The sequence below is a fragment of the Mesocricetus auratus genome, unplaced genomic scaffold (genome assembly GCF_017639785.1).
Source record: "Mesocricetus auratus isolate SY011 unplaced genomic scaffold, BCM_Maur_2.0 Super-Scaffold_100010, whole genome shotgun sequence".
NCBI classification, from domain to species: Eukaryota; Metazoa; Chordata; class Mammalia; order Rodentia; family Cricetidae; genus Mesocricetus; species Mesocricetus auratus.
In genome coordinates, this window is record NW_024429194.1 from 76445563 (window position 1) to 76458934 (window position 13372).

Below are 13372 nucleotides of genomic sequence, written 5' to 3' on the forward strand. Positions count from 1 at the left end.
GCAAACAAAAAATGTGCCTGTCATCCAAGAAAGTTTCACATACAAAAGCACACAGACCACCAGAAGTGGCTGTAGTCTGGCATCCTTGGTCAAGCTTACAGGCTGTGCCAGATCTGGACACATCCAGGTCAGTCAGTGCTATTACAGAATCTGCCCAGGTCCTGGAGAGAGAAGGGCTCTTAGTCACTGTTGACTGAGGAAACTAAATGTAATCCTAAAAGTTCCTTGGGCAGACTTAGTCTGGTTTTGTTTTGATTTGAATAGGGTCTAACTCGACAGCCCAGACTGGCCTCATGCTGAGATAATCCTGCCTCCATCTCCCACGTGCTGGGACCAGCATGTACCACTACATCTAGAAGGGCTGATTTCTTTTGGATGGGGGAAAGAAGAATCTATAAAGTATCCCCCAAATCTAAAGATATTATTATTCAAATATATAATTCTAAGCAAAACAGGATGAGGGGCTGGGGATACAGTTCAGTTGCCAAACATGTACCAAACTCTTGGCTCTATTCTTAACACTGCATGAATCCAAGCATGGTAACATACACTTGTCACCTCAGTACCTAGGAGGTAGAGGCAGAAGAATCAGAACTTTAAACCCATTCTCATCCTTGACTACATAGTGAATTGGAGGCCAGCCTGGGCTATATGAGATCCTGCCTCAAAAAGAAAAAATAAAAGCAAAGGAAAGTAAAAACAAAACAAAACAAAACAAAAAACCAGAACGGCAACTGCTATGGACAGTGTTCAGCAAGATCTACTGTCTCCTTGTTCTTACCTGCAACTAGCCCTTCCTACACCAGGAGTGCTGGCCAGGGACAGTGCAGTGGGCAGACTACAGAACTCATGTTCCAGGTCAAGAGCTCTGTGACCCTCTGGAAACAGGCTGGAGTCCAGGAGGTAAACGCACAGACATTAGGTAAGAGGGGATGTGGAGAGGTGCTAGCCGAGTTCTAACCATCATTACCTTAATCAAAATAATAATGTTAGGAATACTGCCCCTACTCCCCAGTGACTATCATGACATTTCAAACACTGTTCAAATGCAGTTTATATATGTTAACCCATAAAAGCATGCCTGTTTTTTTCCTAAAAATAAAAAGCCAGCAATCAGCAGTAGAAAAATCGCAAATAAAAAGTTTAATTTCAGAATCCAAGTTCATCATTTATAAATACACTAAAGCATAGTCCACACAAATTTAGACTGAGCCTACGTACAGTATTTCAACAAAAGAACAGCTTTTTCCAAAAGGTCAGAGGCAAATGAGTGATTTGTCTCACCCATAATATTTAACTAATTTGAAATGAGAAAATGAATTTGTTTCTTTAGATTAAAGCAAAAACTCTGGAGTCTGGTAAAAGAATCTGACAGTTGATACTTCATTTTGATATCCTGGGGATTCTATAATAACACCCCAGTGATAGCTGAATCTTCCTATCATAGGAACAAAATCTAAATGCCTAAGGCTTTTCTGACGACTGCAATAAACAAGCGCTTTCCCTGTTAACAAGCTATCTCCTCAAAGCAGAATCTGAGCTATAGTCTGATCAAACGGGAGGGGGGGTCAGTGCACACTTCTTATGAGATAGCTTTATTGTATAGAGACGCAAAATAAATCAGAGGCATGGAGATTTGATCAACAGGCCATCTGCTGTAAACGTGTCATATCATGCACTGGTGAAATCCTAAGCATGATTTTAAAACTTGGATCCAATTTCAAGGAATTCATGATAAATGGGTTATCTCTGAGTTAAATGACCGTGTAAAACCTGAATGCAAACACCTGACATGGGAAAGTTCTCGTGACCAAATAACCACGTAACTGATACTCCATGATATGCCTAAATTCAGTATTGTTTTCAAATGCCTGGTTTCTGTTACAGTAAACAGTTTCCAGAATATTCTCTCCTTGACATACTTTGGAGCCTGTGGTTAAGAACTGTTCAGTCAGGATGGCTTAACCTTCACCTCCTATTTACAGGTTTCATCTGACAGCCACAAAAGCTGTTTTGTTGCAATTAAAATAATATTTAATTAAAATACAGCACCTGATTTGTGGTTTTTATACAACTGAATAAAAACCCTACATAATAAAATTGTTTACATCTTCCCTCCACTCTAGTAAAACAAATTACTATGCCCTAAAAAACAGTCAAAAAAACCTTTATAGTTATGAATTAAACCTGATCATCCTATTTCATAATTGCCAAGACTGTTTCTAGTGGGGTTCTGAAAACGCACCTCGACACCTGGCCTGAAGGAGGGGTAAGGCACATGTGGATATTACGGTGAGAGCTGGCAGGTGGCCCCAGATACCTGGTCTGGTGTCCTACATGGCCCTGCCAGGCAAAAGCCCTGGCACCACAACTAGCACTCTGAATCGCATTTCCAGCCTGGTGGCTCCATCATGAGTTCAATACTGAAAACATATCAAGGGGAGATTCACTTTTAAAAAGATGAGCTTTTCAAAATGCTCCATTGCAAGCCTGGGCTGCCCAAAGCTGCCAGCCTCCATGGGTGTACTGAAGAGCTTTTCTGAGGGAACTGTACTTGGGGGGCAGCCCAGAAATCGGACTGCTAAGGTAGACAGTCCAGGCCAGGATGATCGCTTCAGGTTCCAGTAGGTAAGTGGGTCACAGCTGTGTTCCAGCACCTCTTCCTCCAAATATGCAAGCACCATGGCTTCGGGTAGCTTCTCTCTCTTTATTGGTGCAACCAGTGACCACAGGCTCTCCCCTGCGCCAGTGTCTTTAAGTGGGGACCCTGAGTCACAGCCATTGGAGGTGGCCGTGTCCTCTGAGGTAGAATTCAATATTTCTAGCTCCCTGATTAAGTCTTGTCTGTACTGCTCCGCCTCTTCCTCTGTGAACAGGGAAGCTTTGTAGCGAGGGTCCAGCAGTGTGGCAAAGATGTACCTGGGGTCGTGGAGGGTGGCAGACAGGCGGCTCGCCATGGCTTCCTTCAGGGACTTAAGCATGGTGTCAATGCCCATCGTCTCCCCAAAGAGCATCTCCACTTTCCTGCTGAGGATGTGTATCATGGGGATGACCTGGCTCAGAGTAGACATGTGGGCGCTCATCTCTCGGCTTGCAGCATCAAATGGTCGCAGTACATGGCACACAGACTGCATGACCTCCCACTGATCACAGCTTATCAATTCTCTGAAGTTACACTCAATAGACACCTCGTTAACTGCCCTCTTCTGCTCAATTAGCCGTTCAAGCATGTGGAATGATGTGCTCCACTTGGATGGCACATCCTGGATCAACTGATGCTGCGGCAGCTCATACTCCTTCTGCAGTTCTGCTAGCTTCTCTCTTGCCCGGGGCGACCGATGGACCCGCTCACACAGCTTCCGGGCAATGCTCAGTAAGTTCTGCACCATCCTCTGGCTCTTGATAGCCTCACTCACAATCAGATTCACTGTGTGGCTGAAGCATTGCACACTTGAGTGTTCACCCTCACTCAGCATCTTCCCTATGCTTGGATTGTCAGTGACAGTGATGCCAATCTGAAGGCCGATGGAGGTCACCCAAGCTTCCCACCAACACTCCAGCTGCTTCTGAATGCTGTTTCCACTATAGTCACAGTCGATCTGTGACACATCTAAAAGTGCTGAGCAATGGTGGTCCTCACAATGTGGTCGGACAGCAGATGCGAAGGTGACCCAGTGAGCTGTAAGGGTCAGGTACTCACGAGTCTGGCTACTCATCCATATTCCGGAGGTGAAGTGGACCACACCACTCTCAGCTTCCTTCAGATGTGACATAATTATCTGCTTCACATTGTCATACATACCTGGGATAGCTGTTCTAGAGAAGTAGGAAGGGGAGGGTAAAGAGTATTGAGGTTTCAAGTATTCGAGCAGCCTGTTAAAGCCAATGTTGTCTACAAGGGAGTATGGCTGAAGGTCAAGTGCAATCATTTCAGCTATGAGACTTGTGATTTTTTTGGCAACTGGGTGAGAGTCATAGAATTTCTCAGTTGAGTCACGGAAAGAGGAAGCCCCTGAAAGCTCCATGCCCAGAGGCCTCCGGATGCCTGAAGATCGGGGCACAGTGGCCTCTGAGACGTCGTTCTTGAGTACATGGCCATGGAACCGCTGCAGATGTCTCAAGAGACAGCTGGTACCCAGGTTGGTGGGCTTCTTGCCCCTACTGATGGTCCGGCCACAGTGCAGGCACACCACCTTTGTTGAGTCTGCAGAGCAAATAGAAAAGTGGTTCCACAGCTTTGAGGTCTTCTTGCTATTACCAGGAAACACACCTTGATGGTTTTTTCTGACTACTGCTGGCAAGTCAGTTAATTTGGAGGAGCTTTCTGCAGAAGCTAAAGTGGCATATGGAGAGTTTGCCAAACTTGCACCCAGAAAGTCCTTCTGGTTCCCAACAACCTCAGGGTGGCGTCTATACAGATGCCGCATCAAACAACTGGTGCCCACATCCCCCTTTTTCCCCCGACTAATAACACAGCTACAGTACCGGCACACTGCTTTGAGACTGTCCATGGGAGCCAGGGAAAAGTGATGCCAGACTTCTGACTTCAGCCTTCTCATGACCTTCTTATTTTGCTGGAAGACAGTACCTGACTCAAACCTTGGACTTGCTGTATCTGCTGGCTGCTTCTCTGGAGAGGACACTACAGAGGCTTCCCCCAAGTCATCAGAGGATGACAACATAGACACATCTTCCCGGGACACATCACCAGGATTTGTGCGTGATGACAGGTCCTCAGGCAGCCTGTCTGGGGATGAGGAGGCAGAAGGGCACTCTTTGACTTGTTTGCCTGGAGACAACGATGCAGAGTTGAGATCTCCCTCTGGGGGCAGCAGGGCAGGCAGCAGGGTTGGGGGCATAGGGTACAATGGTGGGATGCCTGTGCTGCCCCCATTCTCCTGTAGTACAATGGACCGGTGTGCTCTCCACATGTGCCTGATGAGGCAGCTTGTGCCCAGGTCCTTCCCGTTCTTGCCCCTGCTGAACTCATTCATACAGTGGACACACACAGCCTTGGAGCTATCAAGGGGTGACAGGTAGAAGTGCTTCCAGACGGCAGACCTCCTCCTGGAGCCAGATGTGCTTTTGGGAAGGCACAGGTTTCTCTCTGCCATGCTTTCTGAAGTGTCATCATAGTGGAGCATGGAGAAGTTGGGGGATGAGCCTGCCAAGGCCTCTTCTCTGCTATACTTTTCAGTGAGAGACACATCAGAGGACACCTCTTCAGAAGAGACCACAGTCACAGACTCTTCCATTATTTGGTCAGGGGATGGGATCTTGGGAGCCATTTTCTGGACAAGTCTGACAGGTGAGAGCACAGTGCTGAGATCTCCCACATCTGCAGGCTGTGGTGGAAGCAGAAGAGAGGGAGAGGGAAAGGAGGACCCTACTGACAGACTTCCGTTTTCTTGAATGAGCTTGGTGGGATGTGCCCGCCTCACATGTCTCATGAGGCAACTGGTACTCAAGTCTTTTTCATTTTTGCCCCTACTGAACTCTTTCATACAGTATGTGCATATTGCTTTAGTGCTATCTCGAGGAGAGATAAAGAAATGCTTCCAAGCTGGAGACTTCTTCCTGGAGTTTATGTGTCGGCCAGAAAGAAGGCTCTGGGTCACGGCTTCCATGGCTACGTTGTACAGTGTGCTGCTATACTGGGAGAAGAGTGTGCCATAGTCATCCTCACTCTCAGCGGGTAAGAATTTCCCAGGAGGCTGACAGGCACAGCTTGCTGCCCTGAGGTCTGCCTGCTCATCACCACTGTCTGTCTGTCTCATATCCTCTGGCTCACTTTTAAAGTCCACTCTTTCCAAACTGTGACAAGGAATTTGGTCATCATCTTCCTCTTCTACTTTGAAATTTACTTTGTCAGAAACAAAATCACTGTCCCCCTTGGGACAAGTTTCCTGCTTATCCTCCATGACCAACCATAATTATCCTGGCTGCTTCATCATTCTGACATTTTAGGTAAATAAACTGGTTATAATGCCCACTGGTTATAGTGACCCCCAAAGTAGAGTTTATTCACTTTTTCACAGTCCCATCTCTAGGATGTTTAATATGGCTAACCGTGAACGTCACTGGAAAGCCGAGTATGTAGCTCACAAAAGCACACTGTCACAAGGCATGAGTGCTGTTCTCCAGGAGTGCTATGAACAAGTACTTCTTGGTGTATGCACCAATACATGCAGCACAGACTTCTTTCTCTTCTCCAAGACAGGAGCCCCATCATCTTGCAGGCACACACACACTCCTTTTGCAAATCCTGTAATAGAAGACATTAAATTAAGCACAGAACTGAACTGAATATTTAAAAATCTATATTGCCAAATTGTATACAGGAAAATTTCCATGATAGAAAGTTAAAGTCAAAAACCTTCCTAGTGACATTTTGCAATCCATTCACATAGTAAAAAAAAAAAAAAAACCCAACCCTGCAAAATTAGCAAAAAGATACAAATTAAAATTCGAATGTCCTACCAGTACAGGAGTAGGAAATATGAGCCACAGACTCAGGGCTTTTGCTGTGAGACAGTGTCTTCTTATATAACAGGGAAGCTGTACCCACAAAATCTCAATATGGTTGCATAAGGGAGACTTGAACAATAACAACACCAGTTGACATATCATGTGGGTAGAGAAAAACTCACAAGACCTCGCCCCTGACTGTTCAAAGAGGGAGAATTAACCTGCTCCAGGGACAAATCCCAACTAGATGGTCCAATCCCAAGTGGCCAGCTCTAAACCCATATACAAATGAGCAACACTAAATGAACTCAGCAGGTTGTGTTTATAAACTTATGCATGTATGTATGCATGCATGTAACAATAATAAAAAGCTGAGCATGGGGCTGGAGAGATGGCTCAAAGGTTAAGAGCACTGACTGCTCTTCCAGGGGTCCTGAGTTCAATTCCTAGCAACCACATGGTGGCTCACAACCATCTGTAATGAGATTTGGTGTCCTCTTCTGGCCTGCAGGCATGCATGCAGACAGAACACTGTATGTATAATAAATAAATAAATCTTAAAAAAAAAAAAAAAGCTGAGCATGATGGTGTGTGCCTGTAATTCACCTGCTAGAGGGGGCAGAAGTTGGCCAGACAACCTAGTCAACTCAGTAAGTTCCAAGCTCAATGAGATTCCATTTCAAACAAAAACAAGAAAGGACACATAATAGGGTTGACTTCTGGCCTCCTCTTGTACATGTGCACATAACTGGATACTTGTTTGTGTGTGCACGCCCCTGCACACCTTCTAATCCTTCCCAAACAGTTCCACTAACTGCTGACCAAACATTCAAGACCAATATGAGTCTATGAGGGCCATTCTGATCCCAACTCCCATACTACCCAAGAGAAACGAAAACATATGTTTAGACAAGACTCAGTATTCTATCAGTTGACAGAAGTATGGTCAGTATAGCAGGAAGACCAAATATCCTCACAGATCCAGTCAGAAAAGGCTTCCAAATAGGACATAAGTGACATCATCCAAAGTTGCTTATCTCAAGCTAGTATCATTGACTTCAGGTCCAGTCTGGGGTTCAGGTCACCAACACCCACTTACGAAGCTGCATGTAACATCCTGATAGTTGTGGTTACTGTGTGCAATTAGGGAAAAGCACCAGTATCAGTCAGGCAACTGTGACAGTTTCCACTTAGGGAGGCCCCTCGTGGTCACATCAGGCTGGAATTTCACAGAAATGAACATATTTCACCCCAGTGAGAGAACAATGATGATTTTTAGATGCAAAAAAGGCAGTTTACATAATTCAGCACCCATTCATGTTGAAATGTGCCAGTAATTGAAAAAGAGCTCCCATGATCTGCTAAAAGGAAATCTAAAAATAGTTCCAGTATCTCCCATGTTCAGACAAACCCTCAATACTCCTAAGATCAGGAATGGGAATTCCCATTACTTGCAGTCAGAGTCCCAATGATGGGGGCCAGAAAAGCAAGAAAAGGATTTATAAGAGAAATAAAAGAATTATATTAGGCCAAAATAAAAAAAGTCTTGGTGACATATGTCTTTGATCCCAGCACTTGGTAGGCAAAGGCAGGGGGATCTCTCTGAGTTTGAGGCCAACATTGTCTACACAGCCAGGGATACACAGAAAAATTATGTCTTGAAACAAACAAATAAAAGCTAGGCGAAGTGATGCCTGCCTTTAACTCCAGAGTGTGGGATGCAAAGGTTTAAGAGCTTAACTGTGCCTTTTGCAGGTAGAGCTCTGAGAGTTCAAGGTCAGCCTGATGAGATCCATACCAGCCAGGCCTGCAGAATGAGGCTTTGCCTCAAAAGACATGAATTTGGACCAGGCATAGTGGCTCATGTATTAAATCCCAGAACTCAGGAGGCAGAGGTAGGCAGATCTCTGTGAATTCAAGGACACCCTGGTCTACATAGATATTTCTAGAATTCCAGGACAGACAGGGTTCCAGAGTGAGATTCTGTCTTTAAAAAAGAGAAAGAAGGAAAGAAAGAAAGAAAGAAAGAAAGAAAGAAAGAAAGAAAGAAAGAAAGAAAGAAAACATGAATTTTGGAGAGAGATTTGCTTGGACTATAAAGATGAGCTGGAGCAGGGGAACAGAGTGTAAATAGGATCAAAATACACTGTATATATGAGTAAAAACCTCAGTAAGTTAAAACATTAAAGAAATAACACACATGGGTTGTGGTGATAGCATATGCCTTTAATCCTAGCACTTGGGAAGCAGAGGCAGGAAGATCTCTGTGAGTTCAAGGCCAGTCTGGTCTACAGAGTGAGTTCAAGGACAGCCATCACTAAACAGAGGAACCCTGTCTTGGGGGATGGGTGATATGCTATGATAATGATAAGGAGAGATAGCACACACACCATGCACATAACACATGCAAGGCAAACAGACCTGAAGTAGAAACTATTCCTTTTTCCAATCACATAAGTAATAGGAAATCTATAAAAGGGCTGGAGAGATGGCTCAGTCGTTAAGAGCACTAGATGCTCTTCCAGAGGTCCTGAGTTCAATTCCCAGCTGTTGGGGAAGTCCTGTTATTTGCCTGTTATTTGTCAATAAAGTACTGTTGAGCCTATAGGAATCTAGATAGGTGGGGCTAGGAGTCCAGGAGGATTCTGGGAAGGAGAAACACAGAGAGTCAACATGTAACGCCATGGGGGTAGGAAGCCTGGAACTATTCTCCGGGAAGAAACATACTTAGATTAACAATTATGGGGTAATTACTTAAGTCAGAGCTACCTAGTAAGAAACAAGCAAGGCCAACAGCTTCATAATTAATACAGCCTCCTGTGTGTTTATTTGGGACTGAAGCGGCTCTGGAACCAGGCTGGCGGAACGGCTCCTTCTCAAGGAAAAAGCTTCTCTTAACACCCAGCAACCACATGGTGGCTCACAACCATCCACAATGAGATCTGGTGCCCTTTTCTGGCCTGTAGGCATACATGCAGATGGAACACTGTATATGTAATAAATACATAAATCTAAAAAAAAATCTATAAACTGAAAGTAACTAATGAACTTTAAGAAAGTTACAAGGTGCTGGGTGGTAGTGGCTCACACCTTTAATTCCAGTACTCGGGAGGCAGAGGCAGGTGGATCTCTGTGAGTTCGAGGCCAGCCTGGTCTACAGAGTGGGTGCCAGGACAGGCTCCAAAGCTAGACAGAGAAACCCTGTCTTGAAAAACAAACAAATAAACAGATTATGCAAAACACTGAATAAATAAATAAATAAATGAATGTTCCTTGGAATTGCTGTGTCCCCCTGCTCCCATGGCCACAGAATGTTCTATAAAGGAAAACTTAAAATTCCTCACCCTGAAGCTTTGCCCTATAAAAAAGGCATGAGAAATTGGCTCCGGGCTGATCTCTTGAATGCGTGTCTTAGGGGGAGACAGCTGCAGGAACAGCTCTGCTGTACACAGAATAAAACTTGCTTTGATTTGGGTATAATTTGTGGTTGGTGGCCATTCTCCTGGTGGCTGTAGGATTAACATTTGGAGGCCCCCAACGATATTAAAGATCCCAACCCAAATTCAGAAGCCAGACCCTTCCTCTCCAGGCCTCTGGGGATTGGATCAGGGCTTCCCAGGGGGTGCAAACCTTGAGACATTCCATGGCCCCAGGGCACACTTTCAGACTGGTGGACTGCTGGAGTGAATGGCTACTGAAAAAAAAGAAAGAAAGAAAAAGAAAACAGAAAGCACCTGTCTGCAGAAGCCTCCATCTGTAAGTCACAGCTGGGTAAGGGTTAGTCACGGTTCTGTTTCTATGACAGATGTATGAATGTATGACAGATGGTTCTGGTTCTATTGGGATCCTATCTGGGATAGTGAGGTGTCTAGGGAGGTACAAGAGCTCCTCTCCAAGACAATAGCAAGACATCATACTGCCTGCTTGATTCTTGTCCTGTCTGTCTCCTCTCTTTGTTGTGTGTCTCCCATGGTCTGGACTTGAGGTGACTGGAAGGATGGACAGAATGGGCAATAACACTAGTAACCTGGATACTCCAATAAGCTGTGTGTTGAAAATTTATGGAAAACTTTTTCCTTTTACAGTCACAGATTATCCCATCACCAAAGGCCATCCCTGCACTCTTGTACACTGCATTGGCCTACTTTTGGGGTCAGATGATTCCCAGAGGGTACATTCAACCCTCAAGTGGCATGGGCAATAGCAAATATTGCATTTGGCAACTCCAGCCACTCTGACCACATCATATACATCTTGCCCTGGGCAGAAGCAACATCAAATTCACCCCCATAAAAGATCTGTATGGTCCACAATGGACAAGGTAGCCAGGCCTTAGTCATTACAAGGGGGGCTCTTCAAGGGAGGCTCAGAAGCTCATCATTTTACAAGGCTCTCAGGAGGACCCATTCCTTCCCCCATATAACTACCTTTATGCCCCACTATCTCCCATTCCTCAGTCTCCACCTCAACTCCAACCCTTTACCTAAGCTATCTCATTCCACTACCCACTCTGTCCCTACTTTACCAGTCAGCTCACCCCACCCACACCTACCAAGGACTCCCTTATGGTCTTCCTGAGATCCTGCACCAGGTTCCCCTGATAACTGATATGTCTGTTTCTTTTTCTGCAGCTGGTCTTTGCAACTGAAAGATCTCGAATTCCCCCTCTTAGCACAGACTCAGGCTCCTTAATCTCTCTAACTGACTCTGTCCTCTTTAATCACCTTCCTACCAGGGATGATGCCAACAGATTCTATGTACCCCCTTTACTATGGAAGAGAGGGAATGGATTTGGACTGAGGCAGCTAAGGCACTCCCTGAAATGGATGCATTGACCAATGAACAGAGTGCAGATGCAGTTGACTCTGTCCTGCCCAGATGGAGACCTGACTGAACTATAGAACAGGGGGTGATGGTAGGAGGTCACTGAGTACCACCAGACTTTATTAGAGGGACTGAAGTGGGGTGACCCAAAAACCCAAGGGGACAGATGTAAGAAAAGGCCCAAATAAATTACCTTTGGCATTTTTTAAATGCCTCCTGGAAGCTTACCACCTACATACTCCCATAGACCTGGAGGACTCAGCAAATCTCAAGATAATTATTCTAGCCTTTGTAGCCTAGTCTGCCCCAGACATGTAAAATAAAACCAGAGACTGGATGGGTTTGCAGGGAAGAACAGGTCATAGTTATCAGAAATAGTTCAAAAAGTGTTTGACAATGAAGATAGCAAAGAAGAGCAGTTGACAAGAAAAGTAAATCTGGCTATGATGGCCATGCTACATGCCCTGCCCCTTCCCCCCTCGATCCTGGGTAACCAACATATAACAAAAAGAGGATGTCCATGCAAAGAGACCACTGTGGGGGGGCTGGAGAGATGGCTCAGAGGTTAAGAGCATTGACTGCTCTCCCAGAGGATCTGAGTTCAATTCCCAGCAACCACATGGTGGCTCACAACCATCTATAATGAGATTGGTGCCCTCTTCTGGCTTGTGGCCATACATGCAGATAGAACACTATATGCATAATAAATAAATCTTAAGAGAAAAAAAAAAGAGACCACTGTGCTTACTACAAAGGACTGTGTTACTGGAAAATGAATGCCCTCACAGAAACAGGTAGGCCCTCCTTGGCCAAGACCAGTTTTGGCCTTGGAGGAATAGCAGGGCCATGGATCTCTCAAACTGAGCTCCCAGGAGCCTATGGAAACCTTTTCAATTGGGGGCCAACCTGTAAACTTACTAGTTGACATGGAAGCTTCACATTCTGGCCCCTTACTAATCTAACAATGAAGGTAATGGGAGCAATGGTCCACAGACTGGACCACTAATCTGGGAAAGGGAGTAGTAACCCATTCTTTCATTATTATCCTCTAATACCTGTTTCCTTTGCTGGGAAGAGAATTTCTAAATAAACTCTATTTTAGCCTCAGGAGGTACAACGTATGCTGCAAATAGGGAGCCTAGCCAAAGCCTTTATCTTCACCTGTCCCTTGAGTTTGAAGATCTTCTCCAGGGGCCAACACAGGGCCCTGAAAGGGAATTTAAAAAGCAACTTATTGAGAATGCTCCAATCATTTGGGTTGAAGACAACTCTCCTGGTTTGGCCAAACATGTACTGCCAGTTATAGTACAACTGATCTCTGGGGCTATGACCATCTGAGTCAAACAGTACCCCAAAAGTCCAGAAGCCAGAAGCAGGCATACTCACTCCATGCCAATCAGCCTGGAACATTCCCTTATTACCAGTTCAAAGGCATGAAACCTAAGACTATAAACCAGTACAGGACTTAACAGAAGTGAACGAGCAGCTTGAGACTATTCACTCAATTGTCCTCAATACTTATACACTACTCAGAATGTTGCCACCTGAACATAAGGTTCATATTGTACTAGATTTGAAGAATGCATTCTTTCCCATCCCTTTATCAAAATTAAGCCAGCCCATCTTTGCAATTGACTAGGCCAATCTTGAGTTGGTTAATACTGAGGCAACTAACCTGAACTTGATTACTTTAGGGGTTCAAGAATTCCCCTTAACATCTTTGATGAAGCCCTCAACCAGGACTTAAGTCATTTTCCAAGTAAGTACCCAGAAGCTATCAATTTTAATATGTGAATGACTTACTGTTAGCAGTCAAAGACAGAGTACTGTTGAAGAGCCACTTGGGGGTCCCTTAGAAAAGAAACTCTGGCTCAGTTAGGTACTAGGTCTCCAAAAAGAAAGCTCAGATTTGTACACTCCAGGACACCTATTTGGATATAAATAAACAGAAGGGAAAAAAACTGTCAAAATCCCACATAAAGGTCTTAATGCCTGGAGATTCTGGATGTCATCTGAGGTATCTGACCAGACCTGACAGATGTTCCCCTCTTGTTTAGAGACACTAACCTCTCCACCGACG

At 44.8% G+C, this 13372-nt stretch overlaps 1 protein-coding gene across 6 annotated transcripts in view; it reads right to left on the minus strand.

The window, feature by feature from the left end:
• Nucleotides 1-1120: 1120 nt before the first annotated feature.
• Zbed4 (zinc finger BED-type containing 4) overlaps nt 1121-13372 on the minus strand; it is a 35392-nt gene continuing 23140 nt past the window's right edge. For 4 of the 6 annotated variants that reach the window (XM_040754016.1, XM_040754013.1, XM_040754014.1 and 1 more), the window contains exons 3-4: nt 13096-13219; nt 1121-6265 (exon numbers count right to left, since the gene is read on the minus strand). In XM_040754016.1, the coding sequence (XP_040609950.1) occupies nt 2418-5921 (3504 nt within the window). In that variant the 5' untranslated portion in view covers nt 5922-6265; nt 13096-13219 and the 3' untranslated portion in view covers nt 1121-2417. The remainder of the gene's footprint in view (nt 6266-13095; nt 13220-13372) is intronic. The other 2 variants (XM_040754015.1, XM_040754011.1) reach the window with 1 other exon arrangement.